Source organism: Triplophysa rosa, linkage group LG16 (genome assembly GCF_024868665.1).
Source record: "Triplophysa rosa linkage group LG16, Trosa_1v2, whole genome shotgun sequence".
Lineage (NCBI taxonomy): Eukaryota > Metazoa > Chordata > Actinopteri > Cypriniformes > Nemacheilidae > Triplophysa > Triplophysa rosa.
Window position 1 is genome coordinate 16,552,872 of NC_079905.1, and position 20,178 is coordinate 16,573,049.

At 40.1% G+C, this 20,178-nt stretch overlaps 2 protein-coding genes across 2 annotated transcripts; one reads left to right on the plus strand and one right to left on the minus strand.

Annotated features, from left to right (window-relative positions):
* The first annotated feature begins 355 nt into the window (after positions 1 to 355).
* ube2ql1 (ubiquitin-conjugating enzyme E2Q family-like 1) lies at positions 356 to 14,364 on the plus strand. Its single transcript, XM_057355088.1, has 3 exons — positions 356 to 628; positions 853 to 1,675; positions 11,420 to 14,364. The coding sequence occupies exons 2-3, from the start codon at positions 971 to 973 to the stop codon at positions 11,549 to 11,551; spliced, it is 837 nt and encodes a 278-aa protein (XP_057211071.1). The 5' UTR covers positions 356 to 628; positions 853 to 970; the 3' UTR covers positions 11,552 to 14,364.
* LOC130567149 (transcriptional regulator ATRX-like) lies at positions 6,374 to 7,586 on the minus strand. Its single transcript, XM_057355089.1, is given in 2 exon segments — positions 6,374 to 7,094; positions 7,097 to 7,586. Coding segments are annotated over 2 exon segments (591 nt in total). The 5' UTR covers positions 7,580 to 7,586; the 3' UTR covers positions 6,374 to 6,986.
* Positions 14,365 to 20,178: the final 5,814 nt, after the last annotated feature.

Below are 20,178 nucleotides of genomic sequence, written 5' to 3' on the forward strand. Positions count from 1 at the left end.
TACAGACAAAAACGCTTTTATAAATATATAAAAAAACTATTTTTAATACAGGGCTTGACTAAAGGGGGGTGTATTAACTCATTGGCATAACACAGCTGATGCGTCGGAAGTCCGACCCCCATTCCTCCTCTGCACATTAGCGCAAAGACGCATTATTTATCCCCCCACCTGTATCCCGACAAGCCCCGCCTCCGGTGGCAGGATTGGTTAGTAATGCGCTTGCAGCCGATCAGTGATTGGACAAACGAGGAGTCAATCATATAGTCATAGAACCCCAGCAAACAGTGGTCAGTTCTGGGGCGGGACTTGTCGAAATACGGGTGGGAAGAAAAAATAAAGCGTGCAAGACACTTGATTACTCATTCCGTCCGGGTACAGCGGATGCCAGCCGATCCAAGGCGCTCCGCTTCTGCTATTCTTTTATGTGTGTGTGCGAGCACACTCCGTGCCAGTTTATCGGACCGGTTTATTTCGAGCAACGTTACAACTGCATCAGCTGCGCTTTCATCAAAGGCTTTGCATCATAGGGAATTATTGGTGTAGACCGGCGTAATTACACCATCTTTGCACTTCTGTGGGTATCATCAGATGTTTTTCACGATTTGGTGCAATCAGACGATTAATCGGGGTAAGCCTGCGGAGCAACAACAAAATGAGTTTGTGTTACAAATGATGAGATAAAGAGTTAAACACTGTGTGAAGATGTGTCTGTCTGTCGCATATGATAGTGTCTTGCATAGAGTCGACCATTTCAAATCGACAATCCAGACATTTATTTTTAAATATGCGCGTTGAGTGTATGTACAATATGTAAAATGCGTTATAAATAAACGTATCGATCTTGTGTTTCAGTGCAGCCGTGCGGAGAAATTATGCATTGAGGACGGGCTGCTGTGCGGTCATATCTTCCGAGCTTCATTACGCGCATCTCGATCGGGAGAACTGTAAATATTTCGTACCGAAAAACGCAATGGCGACTCTTTTGCGCAAAATCGGCCTCATTCGCCTGCACGACCGCGATACGGAGGACCCGAAGCATCACCACCAGGGCTCACTGAAAGGGACTAAAGGGAGTCAGAAAAACAACACGAAGCACTGCAACGCCAGCAACGAGACCAACAACATCCTCAGCACGCCAGAAATCAAAGCCAAGCGCTTCGACGTGTCCGGTAAGGACAAGGCGGTCGCCAAACAGGACAAACCGAGCAAGGACGCGAAGGAGAAACAGCAAACGGGGGGTAGCAAATCGACGAGCGCATCCATGATGCCTCCGCTCGCGGCGAACCGACAGCACTGCACCCAGGTGCGGACGCGGAGACTGATGAAGGAGCTGCAGGAGATCCGGCGGCTAGGTGATAACTTTATAACGGTGGAGCTGGCGGACGATAACCTCTATGACTGGAACGTCAAGCTGCACCAGGTGGACAAGGACTCGGCGCTGTGGCAGGACATGAAGGAGACCAACACCGAGTACATACTGCTGAATGTCACCTTCCCCGACAATTTCCCCTTCTCTCCGCCGTTCATGCGCGTCCTCACGCCGCGGCTGGAGAACGGATACGTGCTGGACGGCGGCGCGATCTGCATGGAGTTATTAACGCCCCGCGGCTGGTCGAGCGCGTACACCGTCGAGGCCGTGATGAGGCAGTTCGCTGCCAGTCTGGTCAAAGGACAGGTGAGAGTGGCTCGTGCGCATTGGTTTCACCGTCGTTTTTCTTGACACCATACTCCATTTTTTGCATCTGTGGATTGGTGATGTTTCGCCATCAACATGGCAGCTCAGTGTATGTAATAGTGCAAAAGCCATCAATTTATTAAGCTTCTAAGTCCACGTATCCCAATAGCGTCCATGTTGCATATTGCATGTGAATGTAATTGCATAGCAATGACAGTGTAATTCCCTTTACAAAAATGAACCGTGATTATAGTTGAAACCTTTTTTTTGTTACATAGTTACTACACTTTTACAATGATAATATAACCATGGTACATTTCATAAGGGAATATATTGCTTATTACTACGCACTTCCAATGGACATTGTAGGGAAGTGTAATGGTTGTTTCATTATGTCACATTGCATAATATGCAGATCTTTAAAGGGACAGTTCACCCAAAAATGAAAATTCTGTCACCATTTACTCATCCTCAAGTTGTTCTAAACCTGTATAAATTTCGTTGTTTTGCCGAACAAAGGAATATATTTGGAAGAATGTCAGTCACCAAACAGATCTCATTCCCCATTTACTGCCATTGTAAGGAAAATAAATACAATTGGAGTCGATGGGGGGTGAAATCTGTTTGGTTACTGACATTCTTCAAAATATCTTTCTTTGTGTTCAGCAGAACAAAGAAATTTGTACAGGTTTGGAACTATCTGAGGCTAAGTAAATGATGATAAATATTTTCTACTGCATTTTAAATGGGACATTCAAGAGGAAGACTCCTTATAATTTAGTTCAATTTAGAACCACGAAGAACCTAAATTTAATTATTTGATTTTCCTGCGGATTCGAGTTTTGTTCAATATAGGGTTTTTATGGAACCCACACCAAAGACGTCCTGCTATTGTTTCAAGCCAGAAAACCTTATTCTGATGCTATTTTTAGTACCAAATGAGTGCTGCGGTGGTTTTAAGACAAAGAACCGCAATCTTCTTCTATTTTTAGCACCAGATGGGTTCTCCTATTGTTTCAAGTATAAAGAACCTTAATCTGATGCCATTTTAGCACCAAGGGGGTTCTGCTATTGTTTCAAGACAAATAACCTTAATCTGGTGCTATTTTAGATCATTTTTCTTTAGGGAAGCATGCAGTCTTAACTATTAATGTGATTAGATTAGCTACATAGATAGATCACACTGGTCATTAGATGGTACTGCTCTGTGGATGACTGCAGACACTAGCGTGGATCATGAAAATGGATGCAAATCCATATCCAACGTAGAAGCCAGCCATTAACCCACTGCCGTAAATTTAAGAGAAAGGGCCCTTTCAGCTTCTCTTACCTCGACATGTCAGAAGCTCTTAAATGGCAAATTCATGATGAGCCTGAGGCGGCAGTGACTGGATAACCATTTTTCCTCAGATGACCCCAAAGCACTCAAGGGTAATTACCATTTTAGCTGCTGACACATCACACCCCCAATTAACATGCAGTGATTGTGTGAGAAAAAGAAACGACGGGCCACGTTTCATCTTTTACCGCAGAGCATTTATGGTTTATCGTCCTTGGATGTAATACATTTAATGTCAATAATATTTCAGCGTTTTAATGAAATCTCCTTCGTTAAAGCGCTCTGACAGTCATTTAAAAAATGAACGGAAGTTTTTGTTAATTTGTGCTCTGGTGGTGTAAACTGTTTCTGAATACCAGTCACCAGTATATATTTTCTTTTTTACTGTAAATCAAAAACATAATAGAAACATTATATCATCCTACATTGTTTGAACAACCACAGACTATTGAGTATAAAATAATCCAAATGATTGGAAATGAAAGGACCTTAAGGGGTTAGTTCACCCCAAAATGAATATTCTATCATCATTTACTCACCCCCTTGTCATTTCAAACCTGTATGACTAACTTTCTCCCGCAGAACACAATAGATGATATTTTGGAAAATTTAATTCATAGTTCACGTTAGTGTCACGTCGGTACCAATACCAGTAATATTCCACGGTTCTCGGTACCAATTTCGGTACCAAAGCAAAACACCAGTACATGCTAATTGAAACACAATTTTATTAATAAAGCTCATTGTTAATATAAATGTATAGAAAGCAATGCCATTTTGTATACATGAAGTATAAGTTAATTGTTGCTGAAACTGTTGTGTGCTCACTGGGGTCTTTCATGCTGATGAACATCCTCCTCAGTCTGCTGCTGTAGAAGACAAATAGAATAAACTTTAGTAAGTCAACTGACTGAACAAACATGCATATGCAATATTAGAACAAACCTCAGTTTTTAATACTGCATTTACACAAGATTACTTGCATTAAGGTAACTGTATATTAAAATAATAAATGCAACAGATATATTTTTCTTTAGTTTAAATGTGGCTTTTTAAACCTAATAGAGTTATCTATCCAAGACATACACATTGCTAGTCATACAGTTAGTATGATAGTTTTCTAGCACATAGATTTCAGATAGGCCTAAATAAAATAGGTACTGTAAACCCCATCCTGTCCTCCCATTTATTTTACTCCATTACAGTTATAAAAGCATTAAATGGTTAACAAGGACACGTGACTGGATTAGCATTGGCGCTAACAAATTAACACGCAAACAGGGATGTTTATTTTAATGTAACCTTTAACTTAACATATGATACAACATTCGTAATGTAAACGCAAACAGAATTTGAAACTTACCGCTTGAACTTGTTAACTTAAATCCGGATGTTTCCTCCTTTCACAACAAAACTCTGTTCGTTTTCTTCGTGATATGACTTTAATCTGAAGTATTTCTGTGCGCATCTCTTGTGGATCGGAGCCGCTCTTATCCGCTCATCACGTCTTGTTGCGTCTATGAATAGTTTCCGACTGACAACCTGTCAGACAGAGCATCAGTACCCGGTTGACCCGGTACGTCGGTACTACCGGGTCTTGTGAAAATTAGGTACCGACAACTTTTTTATTTTTAGGTACCGACTTGGACCCGAAGTACCGGTACTTTTGACAACACTAGTTCACGTCCTCTTTGTCCTGTGACGTAAGCATGCCAGAATAAATCACACACAGGCATCTTTGTGGTGCTATGATGCAGAGGGCAATGCTGTTTACCCTTCTCTGGGACATGTAGGTTATGTAATCGCCTCCCGGGTTATCCCAGAATGCACAAAGGCCGAGCCTGGCCATTGACTGATCTTCATTCACAGGATTACCCATCAGGCACTTCACATGGGTACCGCTCTGCGCTCGATGCGCGCTATACCAAAATAGCGCAGCGAACGCCGCCGATGCCTTTAGCACGCTGCAGGGGAAGTGCTGATGCAAAAAACCTGTATTCACATTGACACGACTCCCCATGCGTTCCCCTCTTCCTCTCCAGCGCTCTGGTATGGGATCTCATGCGTGATGGAAGCGATTTCCAAGAGAGACGGTAAACACAATAAAGCTTAATTAAGGCTCCATTGGTTCCTTTTAATCCAAAAATCACAGGCTTTTCTTGGGGAGATTGTGCAGCCTCTTCTCGATTGCGCTCACGCTGTTACTTCTGGGCCATTAGAGCTCAGTCTGACCGATAGGAGCCTGAGGGAAGAGAGAGTTATTTCTGTCTCGCTGTCCCTGCTGTCTTACATCAGCACTGGCACTCGACCGACCTCAGTCCTGGGGCATCGGAAACTACATTCTGTGTTTGCTCACTTAGTGGATGCTGGGTCGGTGAGAGTGTTTATCTCATGCGTAGCCTGCAGTGGCATGTCATTTATATGATAATGCTTCAGATGCAGAAAACTGATGCTGCTCCTAAAGGGATAGTTCACCCATACTAATGTTTTGATTGTATGCTGTTTGACATGCTAGGTAGAATGTCTTAGAGCTCTTTTCTAAACAACAGTAAATGGTGTAAAAAACAGTAAAGTAAATGGTGGTTTGTACTGCCAGGTGTATAAACGCTTTGTAAAAGTAGTCCATAAGACTCATTATATAACACTTTGCATTATTGTCTGTCTCAGAGTCAAATCTCATTTGTGCTTAATGTTACTGAGTGATGTTACAAGCCCTGTCTGGCGGTAGTGCATGTTGATGTATGCGACATGCTTTTTAACGAGGGTCGGCTCCAAACTCTTGCAGTGGGATTTGGCAGGCCAGAGGAGTCCGGTGGAGAAGACCTGTGTTGGGACAATGTGTGTGTGGACAGAATCGTACCTATTTTCTAATCATCATCGTGCACAGACAAGGAGCCGGCTGGATGTCCATCTAATCACCAGAAGACTGCTGAAAATTTCCAGAGCCAAGCAATGTGATGCCCTCTGTCAGCGGTTTGATCCTCTGATCATCCGAGTCACTGCTTCGCCCGCTCTCCAATTCCTGTCCCCCAACTTCGCTTGAGGAACTCCCACCATGTTCCATCATCCTGGCGACTTTGCGAGCTCTTCCCCTTGTCATTGACCCCTGGTCCTGTGAACCCCTCCTCAAAGATGCGGAAGAGGATGAAGACAACGGTGATAATCTATCTTTTAGGTTTCGCTTACAAGAGCTACTGTCTGGAGGCGTGGTTTTCACCAGCCGATTGTCACCCCTCATTGTCGCCCTCTTCAGCATCATTACCACAGTAAGTCTTCCTCTTCTTCCTCAATCGTTACCTCGATCTCCACCCTGTTGTCCTCCACCTGTGCCCCGCATTTCTCCAGTTCTCCATCTGTTATGCTGCTCTCTGTCTTTTGTCTTTCAGGTGATGGAGGGATGGAAAGAGAGGTGGAGGTGATAGCTCCTTTGCAGACTAGTACAGGAGTGAGTTTGACCACTAGCTCTTTAGTGAGAGCAGAGTTCTGTGGCGGCATTGACTTTCTCCGTTTTGCCTTCCCTTTTGGCCTATTAGTTTCTATAGCAACACCGCTGCAATGTTTGTCACTGGTCAGCTCATGGTCCTGGGCTTCCTGTAATGCAATGTTGGCTACTTGTAGATCATCCAAGACGGCACGAAACATCCTCAGCTTCCCAATTCTCATTTCTTCCTCCTTCACTTCCTCCCCTGCTCCACTTGGAACGATTGCCTTGAAAGAGTGGTTAAGAGATGAAGTAACGTCTACAAACCTTTGCATTCGTTGGTAAAGGCCTGCCGAGGGCACCGGGCTTCCTCCAGGCTTTATCACAAAGGGCGCTCCGTGATCACCCTTTGCTTTTACATTTACATTTTTGCATTTGGGAGACGCTTTTATCCAAAGCTACTTACATTGCATTGCATTATACATTTGTTTCTGACTATGTGCAATCCCCTGGGATCGAACCCATGACCTTGGCATTGCTAGTGCCATGCTCTAACCACAGGAAAGTTTTTCCTCGAACTGATCTTGGTTTTTGAACCTGTTCCAAGTTGCCAACACCAATTCCACCAATGGCTTGGGACTGCACACATAACAGTACCCAGTTTCCTTTCTTCTTCTAGGATGCTGGACAGCTCTTTCCTACCCAGGTTATGCAGCACACATTTCTTACAGAAGGAATTGCTGCAGTAATTGCAGCCAATCAGACTGCCTCCTTCTGCACACCACCTGCATTGCTCGTCCATCCCCTCCGAATCATTGCTGATGTCGTCACTCATATAATACTTAAAACAGCTCTTGCAGATCAGCACGTTAAGCTTGTGGTGCCTATAGACTGAGTCACACTGGTAAGGATTCACCTGCTGACCGCACGCAGTGCAGTTTACCCTCTCATTCTCGTATCCTTTCCGTCTGTCAGCAGCATCTCTTTGATCTCGTCTGCTGCGAAAATCATTGCCTTCATTTCCCACAGGCTCCGGCAGCACAAACACCGTTCCTTTGGGCAGGAAGTTGGTGTCAGGGTCATTGGAGTGAACAGATATCACATCCTTTGCTCCACTCTCAGACGAAACATCAGAGTCATTCATCCCACTGTGTTTTATGACAACAGTCGTTTTCCTTCTTGAACGACCTGAGGATGACAGTCCTGCTGTCGAGTTGCCGTGGGCCTCCTCAGCAGCAGGACTGTCATCGTCAGGTCGTTCAAAGAACTGTTGTCAAAGAAAAGGTGATAGCATTCGATAATGGCCTTTATCATTTCTTTGAATTCAGCTTCTTAAGAAAGAGAATGTCATTCTGGGATACTTTTTGTTCTCTTCTTCGGTACCTTTAAAATCATACTCGAGAACACAAATTGCATCACTCGGTGTAATAGAACGAAGCTCCCTGACTGTAACACGATGACACAACCTGCTAACTTTAGATGACTCAAATGCGGCGAAGAATAGCCTACTATACTTAATTTTGAAATGGTTATTTTGGAAAGTTGGAAAATGTGCAACCTCGAATAGTATAATATATAATTCAATTTGTTTTATACACAGGATGCAATTCGCAGTGAAATATAGGTCTGGACAGCTTTTCTGAGTAATAAGCAAGTAATAAACATATTAGATGAGAGGTAATATTAAAGTACAGAATACTAATAATACGCATAATAAAAAAACTGAAATCTAGATTCTACATAAGAATTTAAAACTAGGAACCAAGAGTGTAAACAGAATATGAGCAGGGATCATTTACATTGAGTGCTATGGCAAAGGAGAGGATTGCCTTTGACTTAATATGATCATCGATTTTTAGTGTAAAGATATATGGGATATACGAGTCATATGGACTACTTGTTTAGATCTTTTGTAGCTTTAAAGTGTAACTTTTGCTCCTGTAGATCAACTGGTAAAGCAACGGCAATGGGTTCAAATCCCATGGAAAACACACACTGATAATATGTGTCATTTTGGATAAATGCATCTGCCAAATACATACGTGTGCATATAATTTACCAATTTACTTTTATTTAAAGGAACAGTTCACCCGAAAATGAAAATTCTGTCTTCATTTACTCACCCTTGAGTTGTTCCAAATGTGTATACGTTTCTTTGTTCTGATGAACACGGAGAAAGATATTTGAAAGAATGCTTGAAACCAAACATTTCGTGGCCACCATTGACTACCATAGTAGGGAAATTGCTTTATAAATGTCTTTGTTCTGTTGAACACAAAAGAAGATATTTTGAAGAATTCAGGAAAGCAAAAAAGTGCAATTTTGACCACTATTGTAATTTTTACTACTATGGTAGTCAATGATGGCCAAAAACGGTTTGGTTACATTATTTTTTGGTGAACTGTGCCTTTAATGGCAACAAACAGTGCATTTTGTGATTTATGAAAAAATGGGGCAAGTAAATAAATATAAGTAATTATTAGAAAATATTTCATTTTTTGATACTTACAATGGCATTAAATATGCACATTTATAATATGTTCTAAGACCATATTCAGGCTCTTTTTTGGTCTTATTAAATTGTTATTTTTTTGTTTGGTTATTCACTACAGTGGCATACTGCATCTTACTGTCGCACTTTAGGTTAGAAACTCTTTCCCATTGTGAAGGCGCCTGTTAGGTCATGCCTGGTTGTTGGCGACCATTTTGAGCATGCTAGGCCAAAAGTGCTTTCTCTTGTCCTTAGTGCTTGTTCTCTTATGCTCTTGTCCATTGGCAGAGCATAGATGAAGCTTTAGGGGTTGGTGAGTCAGAGACATGGTTTATTAAACACTTTGATTCATCACTGTACAAGTATGAGCCACTAGATTTCTGTGTGCACTGTGCAGCATTAAGTATGTGTTTATTCTTGTACCCTTACTGATCAAATGTAAGTCAACATAAAATCCTTGTTACGTCCTTAATATGTAATCCTGGTCTTATTCCAGTGTTTGCCTTTGTAATTATTTATGCAATGACTTAAAATGACTTTCCTTTTCATTTGACATTCTGGAAAGTACCGCCCACTTTTCCCAATGCAGTATTTTCCAGATTGATAAGTTTTGTATTTTTGTCTCTTTGAATTCCCAGTTTTGCTCCAAAATGCTTCAGATCACAGATGTAAATGTATTTCATGTTGACTTTATCTAAGCAGGGTTGTTTCTTCACCTTTGAAAGGAGTCTTATGATCACTGGTTCTTTTAACAAAAGGGAGATACATTGTCAAATCTTGATACATTCACAAAGACGTTCCTTGAAAATCCCTTGTTATGCTTCATAATGATCACCTCAGTGGAAATAATATAATATAGTAGAACTAGATATTTTTACTGTGAATGCACCATTGCATCACTTTTATTCTGTCTGAATGTGTCTTACCAGTAAAAAGGATGAACCCGGTGCAGCTAAAGCTTATTTAAATAATTCAGCCTGAGGTTTTATAAAGCACAGCTTCTTGATTTGCTGTGTCTTCAAAGCTCAGAGCAGTCAGCTTTGAAATTGAAAATTGAGAAACCTTTGAAACTGGTGCATCCTACCAGCATTTATTCACACCACAATCAGTTATTCACAAGTACTGCATGTCTGTTACGTGATATATATGAAAAGAACTGAGGAAAACAGGTAAACAAGCGTCGCACTCCCACACATTTCATGCCTCGATTTGTAATCCTCAGACTTATCAGAGATCAGACAGACTGAGAGAAATGAAATCTTCAGATGTTCTTTGATTCAAGTGCTTCAACACAGCAAGCCGTACAGATGCCTTCTGTAGACAAAGCACTTCTTTTAGAATGTTAAATACATTTAACGTATGTTTCTAACATTGCGTGTCATATCAAAATCGTCTGTAATTTCCTTCTTAGTAATTAACAAACACTGCCCTGCATTTAAGAAGTAAAGAATAGCTGTGACTGACACTTTAAGGTCTTTCTGTAGCAGATAACATTGAATATTAGCTGAGAACCGGTCAGGTTGAACAAAATGTTATGAATTGCTATTATGTTATAAAGACTTTGGAATGTATCCCCAGTCTTTATTCCTGTTTGACCACAACTACGCTAATCTTTCATCTGTTAATATTTAGTCTTGCAGAGACAGACTGACAGCAGATATAAAGTCTGGTCTATTCTACAACGTTATAGAAGAATCCATCTGACATGTCAAACAAATCACAATTTTCATTTGTATGACATTTAAGGCCGACAAAACTGATACTGAATATTAAATTGAGGCCAAAGCAGATGATATACGGTAGGCATGGGCCGGTATGAGATTTTGACGGTATGATCGCACGGTGTGGTGCGTAACATATCGCGGTATTGCGCTGCAACTTTAAGGTGTGTTATTTTAAATGCCAGGGTAAACAACCTGCTTTTTCCCATTTCACACAATTTATTGTATTTTTAAGCAAAACAAAGTATTTGGAATAGTAGTAAACATGAACAGTATGTCAGGTTAAATCAGCGGTTAGATGTATAAATATAAATACATTAAATGCAGATGAGCAAACAACAAATTAAGCATGAACAAAAAATAGCACAGAACCTGATGGATTCCTACACTTCACGTCTTTGATGAGACGAAGCTCATACTTTGGGAACGGTATAGTGGTTTTAAAAAGGTGAGGTTTTAAAACCGTGGTATACCTTGAAACCAGTAATCGGGCCACGCCTAATAAACCGTAGAAGTGCTTGTTTACTGGTTGCTAAATGCCTCAAACAAATCTCTGAATACCTTTCAAAGATGTTCCAATAACATTATTACTATAAATGTTCAGCTTGCTTGTCTGTGAAATTCATGTACCTATTGTATTGGATGTTTGTTGCATAATGTCTTTGTTTTACATGAATACCTGACATTATTCATATTTTCTTACTCAATAATTCACTTATATTTTTATGGGGTGTCTTTAAAGCTAAATCCAAACGTTGTGTTTTCTCCTCAGGGCCGCATCTGCAGGAAAGCAGGCAAGTCTAAGAAGGCCTTTAGTCGCAAGGAAGCCGAGGCCACCTTCAAGAGCCTTGTGAAGACCCACGAGAAGTACGGCTGGGTTTCCCCGCCCGTGTCTGACGGCTGATGTCAGCACCTTCCTCGGCGATCCTGACATGGCTATTTTAGTTGGGTTATCTTCTTTCTTCATCATCAAACTTAACCATGCGAACAAAACAAATGCTACCGCGTCATATCTCGCACATCTCGGAACATTCACAGTCCCGTCGCCTTGACCGTTCTTCACACTTCATCAAGGTGCCATGGACACTGGCTGTGACATCACAATTGCTGGCTGTGACATCACAATTACTCATTAGTGGGCATCATTACGGCTACACGCAGCTGAGGAATTTGGAACGACGCTCCAAGCAAAGTGAAATGTGCGCCAATTCCACAACCATACTGTCTACCTGTCTGTATGTTTCCTTCTCTTTCCTCTTCCCCGTCCCGGCCATCTTTTTTTCCTTTAATAGCTGACAATGCATCGCACTGAACAGCGTCAGACTTGCCCCCATTTACATGCAAATGACTTTGTTAATACTTAATAGATTGGCAGATCATTACAGTACATTCGAGGTTCCGTTGTTCTCGTTTCCTCCTCTTTGGCTGTTGTTTTTCACGGTTGGATGCAACATGATGATTGTAATTTATGTAGAGCTGTGCTCTTCTCTTTCTCTCTATTACTCTATGCGTGTGGCAAAACGTAGACATCACTGTGTTGCGTAGATGGTCATCGATTTCCAATGGAGAAAAAACTACTATTGTTGCTTACGCAGAGGTCCAAGATAAAAAAAAATGTGGTAGTGATCCGCCTCTGTTGGTCGTTCTATTATTTGTTTTCGGAGAAGACCAAAAGCTCTTAATTCTGATGATTTAGATACCAGATGGCGAATGTCGACGTCCCAATGGGATATTCATGTACTGGCGAGAGAGTCACGGTTAGCATGTGACATGTACGGCGATGTTTGCACACGGGGTTAATATGAAATCTTTTATTCGTCCCCGTGGGGCACTTAACCTCGAAACAAAGCCGAAAATGAGCGGACTGAGCTCTTTGTTAGCGCCAGCATAAGGACATCACTAACTTGGCAGGCTGAATGTCACAGCTGATGGCCTGAGAGCCAAAACCTACCAAACATCCACACAAACACAAATGTGTTGTTTTACTTCAATACTATTTTGGCTCATATATCGATTTTTCAAACCTTGCTCCGACTTTGCATAAGTGCTGTTGTGCGTTTAAACAACACTGGAGTCAAACAGTGGTGACAAAATGGCCGACAAAAACCATGATAAGATCTCCTATACGTTGCATCGTTTCAACTGCATTCTGAGAAAATGGACTCTCGAGCGGGTCAGTGCGTACCTGGTACAGACACTGTCGATAAAAGCCAGAAGAAGACAGACAGAGAAAGAGCGAGAGAGAAACGAGGGGGGTTCTTTGTTCAGCAGCCTTGAGGAATGAGGGCGGCCCGTTTAGTCACCTGATTGATGTTCTGAGAGCCGCAGTCCGACGCCTTGATGTTTATTGACTTCTCCTTCAAATGTCAGCGTGAATCTGAAACAGCACAGGACTGCATCTTGAGAGCGTAGAGATATAGGAGCTCTGTTGATTTTAGACTCCACCTATGGTGCTTTCCATGCTATATAAATGATAGGATAGATCGAGAGGGAAGATCATGTTTTAACATAATAGGTGTGTTAAAGGAATAGTTGAAACAAACGAAGAACGTCGTATTGTTTACCGACCCTCATGGCGTTCTAATTCTATATGATTTTCTGTCTTCGATAGAACACACACGCACAAAAAATACGTTAAAGACTACTGAGTACCTTGTCTGTATAATGAAAGCGAATGGGGGCTGGGGATGTCAAGCTAAATATTAGCATTAGCATCTCCTTTTGGAACAACATCACGGCAAGTAAATAATTATACGATTTCATTTTTCTTCAGAGTGATCGTTTTGAACTTGAATAAATAAGATGTGTTTGATGCCGTTACGGGCATCAAAAAATCCGAAAAAATAGTGCTTAAAAGGCAGTCTGGTTTTATTCCGGTCATAACCAACCAGAAAATATTGTGTTTGTGTTATTGCCGCAAATGCAACACGCTAGATGTGGTGGATTCTTGCAAAGTTCGGTGTCTGGTTGCAGACGGTATCTTGTATCACTAATGAAGAGCGTTTGGTCTTCCCCAGAGTCTGTTTGGACATTATTGAGAAGTGGTTGTGTGTTTTCCTATTTAGCGAGAGGAGATACTATACCAAGAACTTATTATTATAACCAGTCAAAAATATCTCGAAATTGGATGTTTTGCGGTTTAAAGAGCATCATTTTGTGATATAGTTTAGATCTGTAGTTCGCAGAAACAAACTAACAGAGTTAATCATCCAAACGAGTGAGATGATTCTGTTGTATTATATCTGCATGTGGTCTGTGATTGTTAGCTAGCTAACTTGTTTTCTTTTTCTTTGGTTTTTCACCAAAAAAAATGAAAGTAACTAAAAAGCGCAGAATATGCTTCTTTGTGTTTTCTTTCTGTTCGTCCGAATTTTCTTTATTACTGTCCTGAAATGTCAAATTGTGTTTTATGAATGTGTTTTAATTTATTTGTAGTTTGCCAAAATGACGATTTTGAAGCATGTTGCAGGCATTGTCACTGATGATAAAAGAGAAAGAAAATAAATTAAAAATATAATATATGTACCTGAATGGAACGGAGTCTGGTATATGTAGTGACCTCAGGCTTTCACGGGGTGAAAGGTGAAACTACGGGACAATGTGTTTTCTGCACTGCATAAACATCATGCCAGGATGTGGTGAGAGCAAAACCAAACAGGAATGTGCAATAAAAGCTGTAGGCTGATTCCACCCTGCAGAAAGATTTTGTGTTTGTCTTCCTTCTGTGAAGTTTCTCTACAGTAACACAGGCTGCTGTTCTGTCCAGTGGGGTGGACGGTATCAGATCAACCATGCTGGTGAAGAATAATATCATCTTCTCACGAGAAAGTGCTTCATTTACATTTACACATTTGGCAGACGCTTAAAAGCAACTTACATTGCATTATACTACACATTTGTTTCTAAGTATGTGCAATCCCTGGGATCGTACCCATGACCTTGGCTTTGTTAACACCATACGCTTACCACTGAGCTACAGGAAAGCTTCATTAATATACATTTCCAAAGTTAAGGGATAGTTCACATAAAAATGAAAATTCTGTCATCATTTACCCACCCGCTTGTCATTTCAAATCTGTTCTTTAGCTGAACACCAAAGGGTATTTTGAAGATTGTTGGTAACGATGACAGAATTTTAATTTTTTAATCTGCTGTAACCCCACATATAATGTGTATCCTAACTCAGCCTCATGTTAATTCGTAACTATTTGACGAGGTGGCTAATTTATGAATTTGTTTGTTTTATGCCCAGATGACGTCAGGTTTGGGGCTTCATTCTTGTTTTTTTTCTGATAATTCTTTTTTGTGTTTTTGAAAATTATTGCAAATTTGCCACCTTGTAAAATTGTTTAATTTTCCTGTGAGATCAGTTTGGAATGTTTTAAAAAATTGAAATAAATTAAACTATAGAGGAACTAAACAAACTTTTACTGAAATTAAATTTCCTTACCCAAAACTAGTAAAAAAATATTTAGTTACTGTTTCAACCTCTTTATTGTCATATTTAAAATTCAAATGAGATTAAAAAAACATACAATAAATACTCTACTATAAGCATGGATAAAACAATAATATATGCGTCTATGTTACGGTAACACGTTTGTTACGGAAGCACAGCGGTGAAGTTGTGCTTCATGAACCTGCTTAAAATGTTTTTTTTTCATCTCTTTAGCAAGAACATTTTTATCACTTGCTGCTGAGACATGTTACAGTTTAGTATTTGGTTCTTTTTATGCATATTGACCTATTCTGCTGTTGCATTATGGGATGCTCTTGCCTCTGCCAATGCGTTAGACCATCCTTGTGAATCTGTCCAGTACACAGTGTTCTGGACTGTTTTTCTGGTTTGCCTCTTTTTGCAAACTCATCCATTGAAGAAGCTGTTAAACATTTGTCGTTGACATCTAGATAATGGTTATGATGTTATAAAAGCATTATGAAGAGCCTCAGGGAGAGAAAACAACATTACTTTGTCTAAGTTAAACCTAAGTTAAACATATATTTTCTTATTTATACTGGGGATGACTCAGAATGTTTGGAATGGGGTATGAGGCGAAACAAATCATTATTGCTATTGATCCTACCCTATTGCTATTACTTTCAGAAGAAATTAAAATAAATGGAAATAAATCCAAATGGAAAACCACCTAGCCCCACCCAAAACACCCTAGCAACAGCATAGCAACACCCCGGCTACCACCAGAACACAAACACAAAAATATAGTTATTAAACAAAATAATTTCCAGTTTCAGATTAGAAAACAGAATGCAGAAGTTTCAGGCCAGTGGGTCACTGTGTGCCCTGTTGACAGATCCAGGAACTGTGTGTACAGGAAGCAAGGATATCCCTCCACTCACGTCTGCTCCGCCCTGGGGCTCACAAGGACACCAATATGTGGGTGGGCAGGTCATGAGGGCCGAACACATTTCTCACCCAAACAAAACACCCCTCTCACATGAGCCAGACGGTCTCAGTCTCCGCGACTGAACACTGTCTGCGGGGTGAAAGCAGGTCTAATTGATCCCAGAGCTATGTTTTCACCATACAGAGAGAGAGAGTCTGGTCACAACTGTATACACAGGGCTATGCAAGGGAAATATATCTGCATGCTTGGATTCAATAAGCAATCAGTGAACTTATTCAATCTTGGCACGTTGTGATCGAAGAGACACGTTTAGCATCCTTGACATAGCGCAATGTCTGATAGACAAATTTAATTGTAGAATATGAATTCTTTACACAAAGCTTCTTCAAAATATCTCCTTTTGTGTGTCATGCAGGTTTGGAAGTGAAATTGTCATTTCCAAACATCATGTCTATGTATTTGCTCAAAACAAACATAAAAAGCATTCTGTACACATCTCTTCCACACCGACTGTTATTGATAAGGGAACTGTGTGGATCTCTACAGGCACTACAATGGTTCAGATCTTACTTAGCAGACAGACATCAATTTGTCCATTTAAATGGGGAATCATCAAATCTAACACAAGTAAATTATGGATTACCTCAGGGATCGGTTTTAGGACCCTTGCTATTCTCCATATACATGCTGCCCCTTGGAAACATTATTAGAAAACATGGAATTAGCTTCCACTGTTATGCAGATGATACTCAGCTATATATCTCATCAAGACCAGATGATTCCTTCCAGCTATCCAAATTGGCAGAGTGCATTGAAGATATAAAACATTGGATGACTGTAATTTCCTTCTTTTAAATTCTAATAAAACAGAAATATTACTTATCAGACCAAAGACACGTGAGCAGAATATTTCGGATTATAACCTGCAAATTGAAGGCTGCATTGTTACTCCAACAAATACAGTTAAAGACCTAGGCGTTATATTAGACAGCAACCTGTCATCTAAAAATCACATCTCAAATGTCACAAAAACAGCCTTCTTCCACCTTAGAAATGTTGCCAAATTGCGAAATATTTTATGTGTGGCTGAAGCAGAGAAGCTTATTCATGCATTTGTGACCTCAAGACTTGACTACTGTAATGCACTGCTTAGTGGTTGTCCTGCATCATCAATAAACAAACTACAGTTAGTTCAGAATGCAGCTGCCAGAGTTCTAACCAGGTCCAGAAAATACGATCACATAACCCCAATGTTATCAACCCTTCACTGGTTACCCATTAAGTATCGTATTGACTTTAAAGTTCTTTTAATCACTTATAAAGCCTTAAACGGTTTAGCCCCTACCTACATAACAGAGCTTCTACCACACTACAACCCATCACGCTCTCTATCTCAAAACTCTGGACTTTTGATAACACCTAGAATAACTAAATCCACCAAAGGGGGTAGAGCTTTCTCATACGTAGCACCTAAACTCTGGAATAGCCTTCACGATACTATTCGGGGGTCAGACACACTCTCCCAATTTAAATCTAGATTAAAGACACATCTTTTCAGCAAAGCATTCACTTAATGCAAAATATGCTAAATAAACCACTGGGAGACTGCATTTATTAGATATTATTTACTAGAATAATCTTGCTTGTTCTATAAACACCATGCACTGTGCTGTGTTTTACCTTTTTTTGTGTTTTTCAGTTTTTCTTATTTTCTCCTGTAAAGCTGCTTTGGAACAATGCACATTGTGAAAAGCGCTATATAAATAAAATTGAATTGAATTGAATCTCTAAAAGGAAACATTTGCAGCATTAAAGGAATCGTCCACTTTCAACATACATTTTCATGATAATTTACTCACCCGTTGTCATCCAAGATGTTTATGTGGTTTTTTCTTTAGTCGAAAAGAAATTAAGGTTTTTGATGAAAACATTCCAGGATTTTTCTCCATATAGTGGATTTCAATGGACAAAATTATTGAAGGTCAAAATTACAGTTTCAGTGCAGCTTCAAGGGCTTTAAACGATAGCAGACGATGAAGTTATCTAGCGAAACGATCGGTCATTTTCTAAAAAAATACAAATGTATATGCTTTATAAACACAAATGCTCACCTTGATCTGCGATGCGCGTTCATTCTCTGCTCTGCAATGCGCGTTCCTGCTCTGTGACGCGTGTTCATGACTTCACGTAATATGTAATTACATTGAAAAGTTAAACGCTTGACGTAGGCGAAAGTACTGAGTTCCGCCTATGTCAAGCGTGACCTTTTATAACGTAGTTATGTATTACGTGAAGTCATGAATGCGCATCGCAGAACAGAGCAAGGCAAGCATTTGTGTCATTTTTTTTTTTTTTTGCTTTGCATATATGTAGCCAGCGAGTCAGGTATTGCCATCTAAAAATGTTATCATTTTGCAAATATTATGAAAATTCCGTAAATTATGAGTTTTAGACTAAGATTGGTGAAACAGAGCAGTCTATCTGATTTTCCATATTACATTTTGTTTTAAGTGATGAACAGGATTTTTTGATTCAACACCGTTGTGCATTTAAAACTATTGTATGTTTTTTTTTAGTTTTTAATGCTTACATTCTAATTTTTAGTTTAGAACACTACATTCTGAGAGAAATATTGCAGTCAATAAGTCAGCTGTGTTTAAAGGCATTTTGGCATGTCTAAAAATGTCACTTGTGTACACTATTTATTGAAGACTACCCATAAATATCCATATGAATAGCTCTAAGCAGCTTGATCATTTTGGATTACTTTCAAAACTCTTTTGCTGCTAAACATTGTGATTGGTTGGGAGACCTCAAAGTATTAACCCTGTGCCGATATTTTCATTATCCAAATACATTCGATTCAGATTTGGCTTAGTCGTCAGTAAACATGATCTGTATAGTTGATAAAAAATGGCCGATCGTTTCGCTAGATAAGACCCTTATTCATCGTCTGGTATCGTTTAAAGCCCTTGAAGCTGCACTGAAACTGTAATTTTGACCTTCAACCGTTTGGAGTCCATTGAAGTCCACTATATGTGGAAAAATCCTGGAATGTTTTCATCAAAAACCTTAATTTCTTTTCGACTAAAGAAAAAAATACATAAACATCTTGGATGACTACAGGGGTGAGTAAATTATCATGAAAATGTATGTTGAAAGTGGACGATTCCTTTAAAGACCCTGAGTTGATCCACTACCCCAATGCAATGCAGGTATGATGACTACAACGCTCTTTGAAAATGCAGTAAACATACACTGCTGGATGACAAACAGCAGATAGGCAGCTGACAACACAGTTCCACCCCTATTCTGCGATCCTCTGAAGGTTACTTCTTCAAACACCAAAACAACCAAATCCCAAATGCATGAGATAAAAGAAGGGGTGTTTTTCCATTTGGATACTGCAGCATGGAGCTGATTTGTTTTTCAGTGTTGTCGTGCATCCCGACAGACGACTGCTGTTCCGATTTCCTTCTGACCTTTCGGCCATGACGACTGCATCACGGTTGATGGGACGTTCTGAGCAACACGGTGGGTTTCAAATCGCTGTGCGCTTTAATACATATTCATATTGGACTCAACAGCCGTCCCCTGCAAGAGCTTATCCTTCATTTCTTTCTGTATCACACAGAGCAGAAGATCTGGACTACCCTCACCTAGTAATCGTTGGCCAGAGCATAAACCAAATGTTAAATTATTAATGACAACATCTATGTGGATTTATATTTCAGTGAATTGAAAAGTAAAGCATTCAAAATTAATGTAGGTGGTGAAGCAATGTTCAATATTAGTTGTTTTGACTCCAAGCTGAACTCTATACTGAACTGAAATACTCTCGATTATTTATCAAGTGCAGAGAAATGCAGTGTCCTTTTGTGCTGTGTAGCAGTCCCTATAAAGCACATAAAACCCTTTTTAAAAGAAACCTTAGTTATGTTGTCATGATCCTGCCAAACCTTGTCATGCTTTTCTATAGCCTTGTGGCAGGATCATGACAGTCCCACGTGTTTTGTGTGGAAGCACAAAATGGCCAATGGCCATTGTTTGTTATGATGGCCATGTGCTCTCCTGTCGTCTTGACCCCGCTCCCTCATTTAGCTTCCCGCCTGTAATTATCCCTTCCACCTGCCTAGTGTAATTATCCCTTGTTAGTTCCCCTATT